The following is a 19,928-nucleotide window of genomic DNA, read 5'->3' on the forward strand; positions in this document are numbered from 1 at the left end:
AGTTCATTCCCAGTCACACACGCACAACCGCTGTGTGTAAATCCACATGCACTTATCGTCTGGGTGATGTGTTTTGTTTTAGGCACTTAGTGATTTTTCCTGTAATTACAGCAGCAGAATAGAGCTAAGAAAAAAAAACATAACTTAAAGCTTAAAATTGAACACAAAAGGCTGTTTCCATATTTTAGTGTCTAAAATCTCATCATGTGTGCTCACATTGTTTTACTTGTACAGAATCTGTTGTGTTGGACAGAGATGAAAGTACCTGAGTGTATTTGGAGCTTCTGGTTCATTGGTTATTATATTTCATGTTATGCCATATCCAGGAGTGCTGCTAAGGATTCTGGGCCTTCTGACAAGACGTCAAGCTGCGTTCCCAACCTTGACACATCTGGTTCAGCACAGTAACAGCTTGTCTTGTCTAAAGGGTGTCTGCTAACTTTGGGTATACCTGAATATAGCCCAGTCTTCACTCCTCTAGCTGCTTTTGTCCCTTAAGGGTTTGTACCTGTAGTCTGTTGAGTACATTTTTTAATGAAGAGCCAATTTCAAGGTCATGTATTGATGAAGTTGCTTCCTGATAAGTCAGCATCAACTGAGGCCAAGGCTGGCAGTGCGTCCACAGTAAACAATAAGTGTGGATCAATTGATTACAACGATCAATTCTCAGACCATCCATTATGTTTCTGCAGTGCTTCTTGGTTCAGCTACTACTTTCCTGGGTTTGTCCCAACAATAATGTTATTCCCTGGAAAGAAAGACAAACTGACTTCAAGACAATTGAGTAGATGCTGTAGATAAACAAAAAAGCTATCATGTGTAAAATGGTAATGCTGCAAGAAAATCTATATTTTTAATATTAACAGTGGATTAAATGGGTAGTGTGAAAGGGCTCGCTCGCAGTGATGAACTCACAGAATATTTCAAACCTGACACTCCAGTTACCCTTACAGAGCACACATTCAACATCTTCAGTTTTGCAGCTTGCAATTATACTCTTTTGATTCAATCTTACTGCTGCCAGCATCATTTTCTAGCCAGACAGCTCGATACTTTGTCCTACTTGTCCAGCCCCAAACAGCACAAAGTTAACAACCAGCTGGTGAGCATAGCGGAGCATTTGGCAGCTAAAGAGCAATATATTCTTCAGGAGTTTGTGGAGGCCAAAACAAAGCTTAAAGAAGTTAAAATTTGACTTAAATGCGTCTGCAGTTGCTGTACTCTACGAAAATCTTAGTTATATCAACTGCAACTGATTTATGATTTTCTGCCCCCTGGTGGCTGTTTAATGTAGTATTGTTACCTTTAGAAAAATATTCAGAGAGAACGAAGGGGTCCTCTATTGTTCAGTGAGGCATTTAGTAATGCTGACAGAGTGAAACATTAGAATAGCTTTAATTATATAGTGATGTTTAATACTGTTGTCAAGGCACATGACATAAAAGACTGAATACTTGGTTGTCTTCAGATAGAATTCAATGTGAACAAAATTTATCAACAAACTATAATAAAAAGTAATCTTAATAATTTCTCCAAAGATTAATTTATCTCTTTGAATGTGTTTAATACATGTTTCAATTCAGGAAGCACATTTATCTGTGTTTATTGCACCTGAGAGAAACATGCTGTAGTTTGACATTGCAAGCAACATTAATATAAGTATAATTAATTATGGCCGTTAGGTACCAGAGCATACACATCATATATCATGATCAACATACATATACAAATTCTCCAGACATTCATTAAATCAAGTACATTAACTATAATTTAAAACAAAGGCATCAACACCAGTGCATTTTTATTCAGACATCAGACCCGCAGAGCTATTTGTCATTTTCACCCTGCCACTAAGCAAACAGCTGAGACAGCTTTCTTTCAACCCTGTGCCTGATCTGTGTTGTTTGGATGCTGATGAGATGTCTTTGCTATTTGAGAGCCTGTTGAGTCACAGTAGTATTTTCAGATGGTGGAGTGTCGGTCGTCTGTTTCTGAGTCGTAATGTTTAAATCTGTTGAAGGACCTGCAGTGCTCAGTACTTAATGTTGTTGATTTAGTAATTTATGTAAAAGTGGTGGTGGTGGTGGTGGTGGTGGTTACAGTTCACCAATACTAACCTCATTCAACTTTGCAGACAGGCAACATTGATTGTTGCATTTTTAATAAAAAGTATCTGCAGAATCCAGTCACTTTATCAACTGTTTCCTAGACTACCTATTTATCTCCAGTGGTTATAAGACTTTCACATCAGAGCCTTGAACCTATCTGAGATTAATCAACTTTGTATGATAATCAAGTGTTTGCCCAAGCCATGTCGTAATGATATATAGCAGATCGCAAATGGTCTAGATAAAAGGTCACTGGAAAGGGAGGGCGAATAACAGACAGTTCTTCTTTCTCTCCCAGCAACAGATTTACTGTTTCTATTTTCAGCCAAAAAAACAAAAAAAAAAGTCAATGTAGTGGTGTAGATATAATACAGGTTACATTCAATAAATTTCATTACTGCTTTGCTCTTTGCCAACATGTCCGACCTTTACAGTTTAAACTCCATCTACGTGTAAGAGAGGAGGCAACATGTGAGGAACAACAAAGAAAAGGCCGGGGGAGGGGGGGGGGATCACTACATGGAAAGAAATCACTGAGAAACATTGTGATATATCTCTAACATGTGATACTCGAGTGTTTGCCTGGGAGCTCTGTGTTGCTTTCATCAAATCCCTGTTCTATGTCTTTATTTGCTCTCGGATGAAGACCAGTATTTACACACTGACACACAAACACACACACACACACAAACACACAAAAAACACACACACACATATCAGGCAGGCAGGGTCTTTATCTGAAGACTTGTGTATACAGTATGTGCTTGTGTCTGCTTGTGTGTGGTCAGCAGTATTAGCAAGTAACACACTACTTCGTAACGTTCAAATAATGTGATGAAGTAACAAGCATTATGCAGGATTATGATTCACTTCCAAGTAAATCTGTTACTTTGCCATTTTCAGGTGGACTTGTTCATTATAGTAGTTTGATTGATGGATATCTATGATGAAGTGAGGCGGCTTACCTTTACTTAAATAGGAGAAATGTGCCTCTTGCCAACTCCAATGTTTTATTTACATACTGTGCCTTCTCAGCAGACTTGCTTACTTCAGCTACTGGTGAGCCTGCAGTAAGGAATCACATAGTTTTGGTTTTTTTGGGATTTCTTGAGTGCTACTCCTGTTTGCAGTCACCAAGCTAAGTTAGCTGTTAGTAAAACACCTCTAAAGTATTAACTGACTGCTTGTTTAACCACAATATTTCATTTGTGTTAAATAACATTAGATGTAACTTTCAGGTGTGGCTGTCTGAGAGCTGATTAAATACATTTTTGATGGAACTGGGCTCAGTAAGCAATGTAATTACTTTTTCAATGATTAACATGTAAAATAAAAATAATGATAATAACTTCATTTGTATTAACTTTTAAAAAACATTTTACAAAGTGCTTTACAAAGGTGTACAATACCACATCAGGTAATTGCATTATTGATTTTTTTAATAAAATCCAATTTTTGTAGTAAAAAATGTGGCCTTGTATCCATGTTGCTGCTCTTTCACGGGTCAATAGAAGCAAGCTGCTCTTTAAGGTGCTGGTCTGATCACTGGGAACAATTTGTGTTCGCCCAAGCACACTTTAACATGCGGACAGGAGGAGCTGGTGATCAGACCGCCAACCCTGTAATTAGTGTATGACGCACTATAACTCCTGAGCCTTGGCCGCCACATTTTTCAAGTAACTTTCCCAACAATGGTGGTTTGTATTCATCCTTTGTCTCTAATTATGAGTGTCAGCATGACCGTGTTGCAGAGAATATACCTATTGCTGGTTGAAAGATTTTCCACCGGTGAGGGACATTGATAATTTCGGTGTCCAAGGGAGGAGTGGAAAATACAGTGTGCATTCAAGAGTTGATACAGAAATGTACTCCCTGAATCAATGTGAAAATGATTGCTAGCATTGGTCTTAAGGCTTAAACACAAAAACAAGTTGTTTTTTTTACCATTCTTTACAATTAACTTTGCTTACATAATACCTGCTGCAGCCTTAAAAACAAGCCAATCCACCTCCATGGAGGTTGATTATATATATTTAGCATCTGAGGCATCTTAAATTTTTTTTTCTTCTTTTGACAACAAGTAATATACAAACATTCAGGTAAACAGTAGCAGCTCATACAAATCAGATTTAAATAACATACAGAAGAAAAAATTTAAACAAAAGAAAAGCTCACACATATACACAAAATAAAGACATATTTAGTCAGAGGTTTCCAGAAAAAAGTTCTACAAAGTTTTAATAGCTTATTACTTTTTGTTCTTTAAAGAGTTGAGTGATTTAAGGAAAGAATTTAGTTCTTGGAGTAAAGATGAAATCTTACATAACGATTCAGAAACTTTCCATCTGTGAATAAAAAAAAAACAACCTTTGCATGTAGAATAATGAAATGAATCAGATATTCAAGAGCACTATCATCTGGATCATCGTATTAACAAATTCAATTTTTGAGATTAAAAGAGTAGACAGAGTTCGCAGTTTCAAAACATTTTAAGATTATTGGGCAAAGCCTTTTGTTGTGACACTGACAGGACGACCTGCACTAAGTACCAATTATAACGGCTTGCACTGGAACAGGTTGCTTTTCTTGGCCCGAACACAAGGCTGTTGCTGCAGCCAGAGTCTGAATGGAGTGAGAGTGCAAAAACAACTGTGAGAGCTTGCCAGCTCATAGGTCCCTTGCAAGGTCCCTTCTAAAGAATGTGGCTTGGCTCTATGTGGAGTGCACAGCTACATTTTTCTTTCAGGTTTCCTCCCTCCCTTCATCCTGGGTGAGGATAAAAAGCATTGAGCTGAGCAGTCTTGGGTCTGAAAGAACTTTTGATGTATCTTTAGATGTAAAGGGAATGTTCTCTTAGTGTAGCACTTCTCACTTTGCTTTTGCTAAGCTTACTGTTCGGGGTGGAGTAGCCTACAGGTATAATGCCCTGTTATCATGGCTGGCTCCTCAGGTCATGTGGACCAGTTATTCCACTTTTTTCTATTATATGCATTCAGAAATAACTGGTACAAGAACATCTTCCTTTTTTTGTACTGGAGGAACTAAATCCTTGTGTGGTAACTAAATGGGTTTTTTTAGAAGGCATCCACCTCCTCTTTAAAATCACAATTACTGAGTACAGAGTCACCTCTGAATTGGAATAAGACTAAGCAAGACAGGAGCTAATCAGCCAGGTATAGTGAGCTCTTTACTCTGTCACTTGTCATGATAGCACTCTGCATGTAATTGGCTGATCGGTGCTTGAATTGAAATGGCTGGTCATCTCATTCAACAGATCTATGCTTGTCACACTCCCCATTCTTTTAAGGGTGGCGGGGGGCATTTACTGCCTAAGCACCAATTGCCTGTTATACCACATCTGCTTTCAAGACATCTTCTGCGGTCATGTCTGTCCGTCTTCCTTTTTTTCAGAGTGAGAGCTCGAGAGTTTGACCATTTTACCTCAAACACTTCCACTGGTCGAACAACAGTGATGGTAGCAAACATGATGAGGAGAGCGGTGACACCTCGATTCTCTTTCACAGAAATGGGTTTCAACAAGGAAGAAAGGCTGTTGATCCTACCCTCGTGATTGATTGATGGGTTTTGTGGCAGAAGATCTTGGGGTAAAACATGTTTACCTGAGATGTCTGAGGTACTTTGTCTCTTGATCAGAAATCTCTCTTGTTGTTTTTAAACCATCTATGGTTCATCTCAGGGATTGTTTGTTGCTCTTTGCACCATTAAGTTTTTTCAACCCATATTCATTTGTACGTGTGGTTTGAGAAATATATTATTCTTCACATCCTACAAAGCTCCTAATTTTATTTATTGAGCATGGCCTAGAAAAGAAATAGTAAACCTATTACAGAGGATTGAAATGACATTCAGTCAAGTCCACAGTAGCTCTGAGACCTGATCATAGATGTGTCACGTATGATCCTGAAAATGAAAGGAGGTGATGGTTACGGGCTTTCGAATAAAATGCAAATTGGAAATCTGTTCCAGTCAGTTCAAGCCAGAAGAATAACTTGAGCTCATCTTTAATTCATGGCAGCACTTACATGCCGTGCCAGGACAATCTTCCTGCTAAAAGCGGATTCCCAGAAGGGTCAACATTTCTTTGGGGAAACAGCTGGACACAGACCTCGCATTGAATCTGTTCCATAGTTCACATCCTTCTCTTCTTCCTCCTCCCCCCCTGAGAAGCATCCACTCGCCATGAGGGTGAGAAGATTTAACATCGTATACTATCACTGTGCCCCAGCTTAGAGATGAAGAAGAATCATCTGCTCTGGTGAGGATCATCAGACACATGTTCCATGGGAATAAACGCTGCATTTTAGTCAAACATAGAAAATATTAATGCCAGGAGAAATTTGATTTTGTTTATTTAATGTGGTTTGGAAGGAAAAGTGCTCATTGCCTGCCAGTCTAGCATTTCCATCAGACCATAGTGACTTTAAACTGAAAATTAATTTTCAGTTTAAGATCAAAGTTGAAGAAATCCCAAAGAGTGCAGGCTTGCCTTAAGGGGGTGGTTTGGTTGATGGTGTTGACAGCATACAGCAGTGATTTCCAGCTCCAGCTACACTGCTGCTGCCATGCACTTTGATTCAAAAAGTTTCCTCTGTGGCAGTTTCCTGCTGGTTGATAAGTTACGGCCTGAAAAGGAGGTTATTTCTTTGCTGAAAATTGGAACTACTACAGCAAATTCACTGCTTTGGGATCATTATCACTGAATGTAGGGTGCCTTAATCCCTAATCACGTGGGTCTGATAATAGCTAGAAAAATTCAGGGATTTGTAATAACTGCAGATATTGTTACTGATTTTAATCTTGTGTAAATCATCTGCAGGACGGATGATGGATACAGCAGTGACAGTACTGAATGTTGGTAAATGCAGAAGGTCCATGCTAATCCTATTTCTTATCAAACTGTAATTTCAGAAGTAATTTGTTTTTGCATGTCATTTGTTATGCTTTAGCTGTGACATTGCTGTTATCCTTCAGTCTTGAAAAAAAATAAACGGACTCTGCAGAGCTATCTTTGAATGCGTTTTCAACACAACTCTCAGTTTGTTCATGTGTAATTTGTGATCGAATGTAAAATCTTAATTTTCTAATGCATAATGTGCACCTGATGACAGTGACAAGGATCATTTTAGCAAGGGTAATGTTATGGTGCTAATGCAGTAATTGCATGTGTTGCCCGTTAATAGAAGCCCTGTGAAAAGTGAGCTTTAGAATATAAGCTAATGATATAATGATGCTATTGATCAGGGTGTCACATGAAAAGAAAATGACAGTTTATCCAAGCTGTTTGTATTCTCTCTACCCTCTTTTTGTGTTTTGTCTCTGCGGCTTTGAAAGTTGAAATATAAATGACAAAAGGATTAACTTTGGATTCAGATAAATTAATCAAATGCCCAAATAACTCAAGCGCATTTCATCTCATAATTCCCGCATCATTCAAATTGTATTGATAATGAAGTAATCAGTGATTAATGATCCCTTCGCATATTCTGAAAGTATTCATTTCCCATTTGATCAGAAGTCTGTTCACTGACATTTACCCTCAGATTTACAAAATGTCAGGCACTTCAGATAAATCTGCCTGACACTGTTCACTTTGGAGCCTTTACTTGGAGTCCAGGTAAGGTTTTGCTCAAAGAGGTTACAGCTCTTTTGTTAATTTGAAGGTCTTAAACCCACATGACCAATTGAACATAGAGCACAGAAATAATTGCAGATGAATTACCATGGTTACATTTTAACGACAGCTTCAAGACGGCCCTCTCTGCTCTCTCACTTGCTTCACCTCAGCACCCTCGTCTGGCCTGGCTCAGCGTCAGCTCAGTGTGTTGCTGTTTGCCTGTAATATCCTCTGACTCAACTATTTATGACTTTATTTAATACTGTATGTAGCAGCAAGTGTAGCAACTGTAGATGATGTAAAAGTGGAAAACGTGAACATAATTCCTAAATGCATATTTGATTCAAAACCACATTAATGCAGGACACGTAACCACATGTTTTATTTTATCAGCTCTTTGGCTCAATGTGGATGTTTTATTCCTTCCAGAAGACCATAAACATACAGTACCACACGCAATACACTGTTACCTACTGTACAATGTGGTACACTGTTTCTTAGTGCGCAGGCTTGAGCTCGGTGGTTGAGTGGAGTCTTGAAGGTTATATGCAGCACATCTGACTAATGGCCCAGCTCTCTGTACATGCTCATGCTAATCACTTCTCTGATTGATTGTGCTGCTCCGAAGCACTAATAGCATCATTAGCTGGAACTGTTGTGGCAGCCTTAGCTTTGAGCTTTCTATTCCCCTGTCGAGATTTTCCTTATACTTTCTTTTATTATTTAGAAAGTAGATCGGGACTGGTTCATTTTAAATCTAATTGGGTTTCAATCTCACTAAAGACAAAGTAAGATGTGAATCATAGAACAGTAAAGGTTTCTCATTAGCCTCGCTGCCAACTCACCCATGCATACCAGTCCAGCTGGGGATGCTGTTACCTAGGAAACCCTGGGACAAATGCTTTAATAAGACAAATATCAATGGAAAGATGCCACACATAACTGCAGAAAGACCTATACAGTACTGCATGTATCATTAGAAAAGTAGTGGCACACGAGCATATGGATGCTGAGTGTATTTAAACACAACGAAGGGAAAATGTCTGTGATCATACGAACGTGTGTGATATCAGTTAAGATAAGATCAAATATACTTTATTGTCTTGAGGGGAAATTCGTCTGTGGCTCAAGTTATGCATACAGCTACATGTAGAAAAATCCAAGGTACACACTATATGCAGGTACATAATCTCCATATGTATAGATACATATAAAATACAATATTGTATCTATGCACCCTGCTACATAGGGTGCCCGTAATTCCTGAAATAATGAACAATGATTGATTGATTGATTGATTGATTATGATTTTCCTTATTTTAAGTCATTTAAATATATAATTTTGCAATGTCAGATGTTCATATTAAACATGGCTGAAACCTCAAATAATGAGGAAGTAATCCCTGTGAGCAAAAAGCATCGGCTTCAGACTGCTCTCACAGTCGGTTTATAACAGAGTTACCAGCCATGACTTTTAAAATATTTTCGATAACACTAAGCTGCACTTTCTGTACTTCAACATACCAAACTCTTCTCAGCACTCCTCTCTCTGACTCTGTCATGGCAGAATATTCAACTCAACTCTCAACTCAACTAGATTTCACAACAAGACTTCTCCTTGAGAGAGACTTGGTCAGACACAATAAAAAAACTGATGGGATCAAGTGAAAGGTAAAGAAAAACTTTATTTTTTCTTTCTTTTGAATCCTTCAAAAAATGTCTGGCATTTACAATAAAAATCCAAGCCTGTCAGTGGCGAAAAAAGCTCTTTTTCAGGATGTACATTGATGGTGCACTGTTGTTGCAAAGGGCTACTGTTTGCGGCGGCTGGCTGCATCGGCCTCACTCAATACTCGATCAGGTTCAAAAACCAGTTCCCCCATTAGTGACTTAAACACAAAATAATGGGAAATAGGATCCGGGTTGAAAAATACTAACTTTCCCCTTTAAAGAGACAGTAGCTAAAACGGTCTGTTTCAGACAGATGCTAAACTGAGGGGCTGCATGAAGGCCCAGTATAAGATAAACAAAGAGGTTTTTGAACTGTGAATCATGCAAAGCTCCTCTAATGGAGTCCCAGAATAAAAATATAGAGCTTGAGATGAGCATAACAAGTACCCTTTAAAAAACAACAACAAAGCAAAAACAACAAAAGATGTGCAAAATTGGCAGGCAATGAAATAATCATTTGTATTGTACATGAAACCATATTACACTGGGTCCTAGCACAAATAACCAACCATAGATAGCTTCAAAGTAACCCCAGTTCTTGGTTTATCAGTAACACATATAAAATGTATAATGGGTCCTTCAGGATTCTATGTGCTTGTGATGTAGTTTTATGAAGTCATGCTAGTCAGAAATAAATGAATCTACAAATGAAGTCTTTATGTACCATGCAAAAATGATCTAAATCCATGTAGGGTCTGGCTGTTCTGCAAGTCTGGAAATGTGACAAAATGGCCCACCTGACAATCTTCAGATGTTGCAAAAGGAGCCGAATCTCCACAGCGCAGCGATGTCTCATATGAGCAGTCAGCTGTCTAAGCCAACAGGATCGACATGCTGCCCCATACCAACTGTTAAATTTGTACAACAAGAATTTAGCTGATAAGCACCGAGTCACAGTGTGGAACGCTGTAGAAGCTTTGAACATGGTGGGAGTTCTCGTGCTTGTTAGAGCTGATATGCTGCAGCCGTGACTTCATGAATCCAGTTACTTACACGGAAAAGAAAAGCAACGAAAAAGTTTTAAACTAGTGTTCATTATTCATACAGTTGTTATTCATTCATTAGGGACTATTTTACAGTAAGATAGTTGGATAGATATGACATGCATTTAAATATATATCTGCAAAGAGATATTTTCATCCTCATTATATTAATCTGTTTACTGTATGAAGAGTAATTAAGTTTAAAAGTATATAGCAGCAAGTTTTATCAACCCTTATAGTGAAATCTGCACTGAGTGACTGAAATGAACTGAATCAAAATTTTAAATAATTTACACCTCAGTTTAACTTTTAAAATCAGCCGACTTCCTATCATTCCTATGAAGAATGACCCCTCATTGCTTCTGCCTGATGCACCAACCTAAAACTGATTGTACCTAAAATTTCATTATACAGTTTTTAAATTAGTATTTAAATCCAGCAAGTGTCTCTATTTGGTGGTTAAAACGTAGATTGTATGACAATGGTTTTCAAAGGTCGGTTGTGCCGACTGAATCGTGACCGGGGTTTGTAAAGTGACCGGATGGCCGAGGGGGGCTGCAAAGGGCAGGAGGGTGTGTGTAGAGTGCGGCTGGGATGCTGCCAAACTGTCAGAGAGTGTTTAGGTAGTGTCAGCTGGGGGAGAGGTTATTAGTTTAACCAGAGCTGATGTTAGAATCACAGGGATGGGATGGGAGTCCAGCTGGATAAACAAACCAACAGGTTTTTGGTTACCATAACAAAGACATTATTAGTATACTGCCACTATCATTACTATCTTTGGGGAACTACATTCACACAGCATGCTCACACAGATTGTTAAACACCTCTATTTTTGTTGTACAGTAATTAGCTTCCCCTTCAAACTTTAAAAGGCCTTCTGCTGTCTGAGTATGAGCCGGCTGTTCCCTGTTGCCTTAAAAACCACAAAAGGTGGTTGCACTTTGATAAAAAGATAGTGCAGCATGAACATTTTGCTTAGTCAGCCATAAAACTGGACTATCAAAATCAAGGGATGGAAAAAGAGTACAAACTCCGAATTTAATCCTGTGATATATCTCTCAATATAATTACCTTTTCTTGCTCTGTTTGCCCTTAAGGAGGAACTGTTTCTTATTTCAGAACTTAATCGTTGATCAGACGCTATCATTATTGCCGTGGCCTTTTTAATTCACTTTATTTTTAGAATTCTTCCTCTTCCTTTATTTAACCTGGTAAAAACTCCCATAAGCCTCTGGCCAAAAAATGAAAAGGATTGAATTCAGATAAAGTCCAATTTAAAGAATACCAAAAGTTTCGATACACAAGTTAAACACAATAATGTATGCATAGTAAGACCTTAACACAATTAAGCATTGAGAGTTAATTACAATAAACAGATACAATCGGTGCAGCAGCTGAAATGTGAACAGGAACAGGTGCGATCCGATGAGTCTGTCAATATTTCTTAGAAGCTTTTTTATTGAGTTGTGCCATTTTTATGTTCTCTGACCTTGGAGATGGTTGTCACATATTAATTCAAAGCATGTCAATATCACATTTAACACAGTTTATTATGTTAATATTGCGGCATCAGCTGTAGCAGTTTTGTGTGGCCTGGAGTCACTTCACCTTTACTCCTATTGATTTAGCTGAAAATTAAGTGAATCTGCTATTAATCAGTTGGCGACGGGCTGTTAATCCTTAATTATTTCACTGAAATTGTTGAGGAAAGAGGTGATCATTTAGGGCTTGGAAGGTAAAAACACAGGGGGGGGATGTCAGTACCTTATTTGTTTAGTATTATCTGTATTAGTATTCTCAGTGTGTCTTTTAACCTACGCTATTTGCATTACCTTTAAAGCTGTGCATGATTTAGCTCTAATTTATACCCTCCTTTGAGTCCAAAATCCCCAAAGAGATCATTAAAGCTTCATGTAATTTAATGTAATTTAATCTTAACCTGACCCCAACCCTGAAAGCTGTGCTGTGTTCAGAGCCGCCGAGGTCAGCTACATTACAGACCGCAGAAGTCTCCATCCACCTGCTCTTATTAGAATAAGTCACAAAATGAAAGTGCTCCTTCCAACTGCATGCTCTAGTGCCCCTGTGGTTTCCTCTTACCTCAGTGAAGCATTGTTCCCTTCCTGCCTGGGGCTAAATTACTGCTCAGCTGAATGTCTCCATCACAGTTAAATGTTCAGTTTTACCTGCAGAGGATTTTTCTGGTTTTGTAATTTCCTTCGTTGAGTCATTTCGCCTCTTGCTCCATCACAATTGACAGCGTTGCCGTCTACAGGTTGGAATTATGCAGGGTTTCTTTTCTTGTTCTCTGTGTGAGTCAGAGTATTAAAAAACGTTACAATCGCTATGAGTACTCACAGCTGCGTATAAAGGGCAAACTGCGTAAAATATTTGATCTGAGATGGATCTTCTGTTCCTTGTGTTCGTCGTGTTCTCTGCTTCGTCAAAGCCACAGCAGTGCATTTTACAGATCGGTGTCTCCAAAATGGTGAGAGAGGTGACTGAGAAATGTGAAGCTCAGCAGACTATTAGCTCACATTTACGGAAACAATATTATCCCAAAACATACTAGAAGCAAAATAGATATCTAATGTTCAGTGTTTTTGCAGTGAGTTTTTGTATTACATGTTTAATTATCTATATTACCATACAACTAGTATAGCAAACTAAAAAGCCCTAAAGAGTTGGTGGAAAGTGTTTATTGCCCTTACATTAATTTTGCAGGAATAAACACAACCATAAATGAAAGCTAATATCTGCTAGATGTGTAAATAATAAATATTTTCAGCCTATACTGCTTCAATTAATATGTTCAGCCTATATTGCTTCATAGCGGGAACAAGTAAGTCATGAAATTTTAAAGGTACCCGGTGGAACAGTGTTTGACCACCAGTGTTTTATTTGTTATACACAAGCATGTGAGAGCAACGTGATACTCATTCCTACAGATGGTTTCAGGCTATGCCGACTAAAAGAGCCACAACACATGGACGTTAAACAAAGCAGGTTTTTAAAAAATGCATAAAAATCAGCTTTACAAATGTTTTACGAGGAGAGACATGAATTTAATATGTTCCTCAAGGATTCATGCAATGTGTTTTTGGTGGGAAACTCCACATGGCATCTTTAAGGCTTATAATAGATGAGTAGATGTAGCAGATGGATGGACAGACAGACAAAGGAAGCCATTTCTAGATTATTCTATGAATCCTGACAACAACAATTGGATGCAATGACAATTAAATGAGCGGTTATCATGATAGCATCAGTCATTTGACTCAATCAGTGGCTATTGAGGGATTTATCCTGTTCATTTAAAAGCTGATGTCCTTCAGGAGAGGTATGAAGCATCCCTCTAGTCTAGTGTAAGTTTTTTTCCCCCTCTCAGACAAGTATGACTATAGTTAGATTAAAAAACTCATAAAGAAGAGAAAAAGCCATTGATTGCTTTACCTACCATCACTGTCATTTTAAATCAAGCTGGCTTCTTGATTAATGGCCACCCGGTATGAGATACACTGTCTTTGTTCACCTCCCTCGTCTTTCATCTATTTGTCTGTGTCACAGCCTCACCTGTGCTTTTACACACAAGGTCGGCATGGAGCTTGATTCCTTATGAATATGTACAGTTACTGCCTGTCTCGTGCCGAACTTACTGTATGTGTGTGGCGGTTTTTTTCAGGGCCACTCGTGCAATCAGGTTATTTTTTTAAATCCGACATTCTCCGAAACATTCATGACCTCATTAATATGCATTTATGAACGTACAGGCCGCTCTCTCCTCTCACAACCAGTTTACCCCTTCGTGTCCTTTGATCTCAGACAATGTTGTTGATGAAAGCGTACAGGAATATTTTACAAGAAAATGCACGCCATAGTTTTTTTTCCGTGCCATAGAATGCAGTGTAATTGTATCTGACGCTCGGGCTGGCTATTTCCCTAATTAATCAGTGATTTCCCTTATGTTTTAGAATTGCAAATTGGAAATGTTGAGCCTTTGAGCTGTTCTTTACACTGACTGCATAGCCCTCTTTATGGCTCCAAGCTAATTATTCAGCCTGTGGATCCAGGCTCTGGAAGGCTGCTTCTGACTCTTGCTTTAGGCTGTGTGTGTGTGTGTGTGTGTGTGTGTGTGTGTGTGCATGTGTGTGTGAGAGAGAGTGTGTGCGTGCCTGTGTGCGTACAGTAGGTGTTAGGAGAAATAAGTTTCAAGCATGCATTTGACATTTTAATATTGTGTTCCTGTTCTTTGTTTTCAGTCCGGTTATGCATTATACATGCATGTGTTATACTCTTAACATTCTTCACAGTACTGCTCTGGCTGTTTGGGTAAGACATGGCTTATTGTGTGCGTGTCTAATGTCTATGCGTGCGTGCACATGTGGATTTGTGTTTGCATGTTAATTTCTTTTGACAGTGTGAAAGGTTTCTTTAGGCTCATGAGTGGGCTCCGTAGCTCCCTAGTTAATAATGTCTTTTAATCACATATTTATAGATGAAATCACATTGAGTTGTCAAGCAGTGTTGCCGAAGATTCATCCCAACCATAAAAAGCTGCCGGTGTTCAAGTCAAAATAATGTCAAGCCTGCACACGTTGATCTTGCGGCAAATTAGACTTTTGTCTTGTTTTGATTTATAATAAGTTAGTTAGAATCAGTGAGTCGTGGCATACATGTGCAAAAATTGTGATAATGATTCAGAGCTGTCATACATTGCAGGGAAAGATATGGAGAAAGAGCTGCATCCAGGGGTTCAATTTATATTTTCTGCTTTATTTTTCCCTCTGTCTGTAGAAACTGAGAGCAGCTTAGGGGAGTTCATTTAAGAAATTAGAAAATTAAATAAAAAAAAATACGCCTATTCACCACAGTATGAGAAAATCTTCTCTGTAATTGGCAAAGGAAAGCTGTTCAATGCTAATGAATGAAACCTTGAATTTGATTTAAAAAAAGAAGCTTTACAGCATTGAGTGAACATGAGCTGCCTGAAAAACTTGTGTTTACTTATATTGATGGAGCCCAACTCGACTGTGATGAACACAGATTGTTCCCTGGCTGATGTGATATTTGCAGTATGAACTGATCCTTCACCTGAAAGGCATTGAAAAACAGAAGAAAAAGTGAGTTTAAATGAGAGATATATAATGTAAAGGGATATTGTCCTTGCACAGACTACTTAAGAGCTGCTATTGTGTCATTGTTTGATGTATTTGAGGCATTGAGGACAAACTGAAATACTGCTCCAGTCCACGTTGTATGGAAGATAAATTATGACTAACTGTAGTCATCATGAGGATGACTGTTAGTTTTCTTTGCCTGCTTTTCCTCCTAGTGTTTAGGTTTGGGTTTTTTTAACATGTATTTAGTGAAAGGGTGTTGTATTTCATGTAGTGGGTTTTGGATTCTTGTACATCTTTCTTTTGAAAGGGGGTCTTTTTGCTTTTTTAATTGTTTGTTTTCGTTCTTAGATGAGTTGTCTTTTTGGTGAATCACTTAGAAAACTGTACAGGCCTACAGATGTCATTGGTGAAAATAGTACTTACACAAGTTGACAAAAAAAAATATTTAAATAATATTCGTATTTAACTATAGTTGACACAGTTCAAATGATGTTGAAAATGGAGCCAAACCAATGCTGGTATCTTTAGGCGATGTTGATATAATTTTTTTGGCATTTAAAAATGATAACGATATTCATTATTTTACAACTTAAAACAAAACAATAATAATGATGAACTAAATGTGGTTAATAAAGTTACAAATCGACTTGTCAGCGCCCTCTAGTGAACGAACTATGTAAATACTTCTTGCAATTCAAATATCCGGATATGAAACACGAAAACAAAACTACAATTACAAAGGTAAAAAATAAAAGTAACTTAACTATTATAAACTATAAGAGACAATGATAAATTAATCACAATAATGTCATTGAAATAAAGAATAAGCCTCACGGTAACTGAAGATAAAATTAACAATATAGTCAAATTTTGAGTTGCAGCAATTAGTCACCAAGTGAATTAGTTGATCAACGGAGAATTAATCTGATCTATTATGTTTTTTTATTTGAAGATATCATTATCTGATTCCAGCTTCTTAAAAGTAGATATTTCCTGGTTTCTTTGGTCCTCTCTGACAGTAAACTAAACTCCTGGTTGTGGATTGTTGGAATAAAACAAGACATTTCAGGTTGTGTCTTTGACTCTGCGATGAATATTCTTCACATTTTATAGACCAAAGGATTCATATAAGGATACAAATAAGCAACAGATTAATTGATAATGAAATCAATCATTAATTGCATTCCTAATCAAATTTCTAACGTGACAAAAATCTAGTCAAAGGAGGAAGACTATCACAAAATCAAAAACAAGTGCCAAAATGAACACTAGACGAACTAAAATATTCATGATGTAAAATTCATGTGATGAATTATTATACTGTATACTTTAACTGCTGGTTGTTTTTTAAATTCAATAATCCCACTGCTCCTTTAAATCACATAAAATATGTTTCCAAACATATTTGAAGTCTTCACAAAAGTGATAAAAGCACATGATGAAATTTTGATTTGAGCTGAAAGTGTAGTGGAGAGCTCATGTTGAGCTGTTCCCCGCTACACACAAACCTTCACATATATGCACACACAGCAGTCTCTCAACGCGCTGTAGCTGTGTGGCTCGGCAGCAGCAGCAGACGAACAGAGGGGGGCGAAGGACGGCGCAAGTTAGCACAGAGAGAGACAGGCGCTCTCATCAGTGACGGGCTCACCGGCTGCGTGGACAGAGCTGTGGTGCAGGAGGAGGAGGAGGAGAAGAGGTGCAACGGGAGGACAAGCTGCCTGAAAACCGGCACAAAACGGGAGGGACTGTAAGAGAAAGAGAGAGTGGAGAAATGGAGAGAGATCACTGAGGGGAGAGAAGTCATTCGGAGCAGTGTGGAGAGCAAGCTGGATGAAGCTGACAAGGACGTAGAGGAAAGATAGCACACAGAGAAGCCTTCCCCGACGGGGGAGAGAAGCAAGGGAGTGTGTGCACAAAGTGGAAAAGAAGAAGAAGAGGAGGAGGAGGAGGAGGAGAGGGAGCCGGCAGGAGGTCGAGTTTACGGGGTTTGACTGACACAAAAGCGAAGAGGAGGAGGAGGAGCATGAGGGCAAGTTGATGGATTTGATTTGGAGAGAGTATTTTTAGAAGGAGGAGCGGAGACATGAGAGGAATATAGAGATTAGAGATGCTGCCTTTGAGTAGAAGAGAAAAAACTAGGGGGGAAGAAGGAAAAAAGAGAATAACAAGAGAAAGGGGGAAGAGATGTTGAGATCAGAGTGTGACAGAACAGATTATCTCTGGTCTGGTTTCCCGCAGGAAACCGCTGTGAGTGTATGTCCATGTATGTGCATGAGTGCCTCCATCTCCATGTGAAAGTGTGTTGTAGCATGTTTCTTACTGTGGTACTGAGAGGCAGGTCTGCTACTAGATGTAGCTCCCCTGTGGCTACCCGCAGGACCTAATAACACTGGTTAAAGCCAAATGGGGTGAGAGCCAAGAAGCAGACCAGTGATATCACGTGGAAGTCAAGGCATTAAAAGTGAGACCGCAAAGTGGGACAGAAAACAAATGAGCATGGGAGACTTTTGTGAATTCAATTAAAGCTCATACTTAATAGTGACAAAGAACTGATTGCAGCTTCTGGCTGCCAAACGCCCCTGCACACCAGTCGAGCCAAAAAACGCACACACGTAACTCAGAAGAAGAGAAACCACAGCGCTGGAACAAGGCAAGCTCCTTTCTGACAGACTGCACCACACCAACCAGTCCCCTCCACCGTCCTCTCATTATTTTAATTACCTTCCCTTCTTTCATTTATTTTTTCCGTCTCTGCTTACCCTTTGGTATTTTGTATTCTGTCCTCCTCTCTCCCTCTCTCCTCCCCTCCCTCTTCCACTTGCCTTTGCTCTCTCTGTCTCATCCTCTCTTGTTCACTGTCACACTAACTGCGGTGGATGCTGGAGTCACTCATGTAGAAGCCACCTTGCTTGGAGCACATTTGCCTAGTTGATTTTTTTTTTCCTCTGCTGAGTTGGATGATTTGGAGCCCTCTCAGATTGAGAGACCAGGAGTCATGACCAACAAGTAGCTGCTGCTGAGCTTTCAGAGCTCCTGCATCACCGGGAGAAGACGATTTCAAGACATACAGATTTTCTGTAAGTGTACTTCCACGTGTGCAGGCAGTATATTTACAGTTGGGACTGGATGGGTTATTAATATTCGTAAGGCCAAACACATCTCTAGGCGTGGATTACAGTAGTGGATTTATCCTGGAGCTACATGTGGGCCCCAGCCCCTGAGGCCTGGCTGGCAAATGAAGCCTTTCCTGCGGCTGTAGGAGCGCTGTGGGCAGCCATGGCCCTGGAGGGGCGCTGTCTCCGGCGGGGTTCCCCAGCCATAATCAGAAAGGGCCGTCAGCGGCGTCCTATAAAGCCGACTCTGGCTCAGGTCACTTCAACTCTACTGTCAAGGACACGCCTGCACGGCCTGAGGCATGTTTGCATCCCTGGTGGCTCTGTTGGCCGCAGGGCCTTCTGGTTGCTGGCCCTTTGCACCTCCCTAGGGCTGCTTTTATCCTGGTCCTCTAACCGCTTTCTCCACTGGCTTTCCTTCCCCACACACACCCGCGTCCACACTGAGTGGGCCAAAGAACTGGCTTTTCCTGTAGTCACTATCTGCAACAACAACCCTATCCGCCTCTACAAACTCACCAAGAGCGACCTGTATTTCGCCGGCCACTGGCTGGGCCTGCTGCTGGCTAACCGGACAGTGAGGCCCATGGTTCTGGACTTGCTTCAGGAGGACCGTCGAGCCTGGTTCAGGAAGCTGTCGGACTTCAGGCTGTTTCTGCCCCCCAGAAACTTTGAGGGAACCAACCTGGAGTTTATGGACAGGCTGAGCCACCAACTGGATGACATGCTCCTCTCATGCAAATACAGAGGAGAACCCTGCGGCGCCCACAACTTCTCTTCTGTAAGTCCAGCTTCTTCTGTTTTGCTTTCCACAAGCCATTAATTTCACACAGAATCACCTCTTGTACTTCCATCTCCTTACGTGTAGTCTTCAGAGTCAATTATCAGTGTAAACATCAGTTAGTGTAAAAGTTCTAAATGCATTGAATCACACTGAGACAACAGCTTTAATGGCTAAGTTATGAGGCTGTAAAGAGCTGTCATAACTTCCTGTTATAGCTGACTGTTAAAGCTTTCTTGGTCATCACACTAAAAGATAAATACATTTGTTACTGCAGAGGGAAATCATTAAATCATCATTAGAGCTGTTGTTAAATGGATTCTTGTAAAGGCAAGGTCTCATGGTAAGTATAGAAGTAGGTTATGTAGGGGCTCGTGGCTAGGCATAGCTAAAGCCTCTTCATATCAAAAAGTTTTCTTTCACAGTACTGTGCAACCACCCCCACCCATGAGGA

At 39.5% G+C, this 19,928-nt stretch overlaps 1 protein-coding gene across 2 annotated transcripts in view; it reads left to right on the forward strand.

The window, feature by feature from the left end:
- Positions 1 to 19,928, forward strand: part of asic2 (acid-sensing (proton-gated) ion channel 2) — a 407,690-nt gene that overhangs the window by 279,482 nt on the left and 108,280 nt on the right. Inside the window, exon 1 of one of the 2 annotated variants that reach the window (XM_053337985.1) lies at positions 18,782 to 19,474. The exons of the other annotated variant lie outside the window; for it this stretch is intronic. Within the exon in view, the coding sequence (XP_053193960.1) occupies positions 18,782 to 19,474 (693 nt within the window). Of the gene's footprint in view, positions 1 to 18,781; positions 19,475 to 19,928 lie in introns of those variants that run through there. 2 annotated transcript variants of the gene reach the window in all.

Source organism: Scomber japonicus, chromosome 18 (genome assembly GCF_027409825.1).
Source record: "Scomber japonicus isolate fScoJap1 chromosome 18, fScoJap1.pri, whole genome shotgun sequence".
Lineage (NCBI taxonomy): Eukaryota > Metazoa > Chordata > Actinopteri > Scombriformes > Scombridae > Scomber > Scomber japonicus.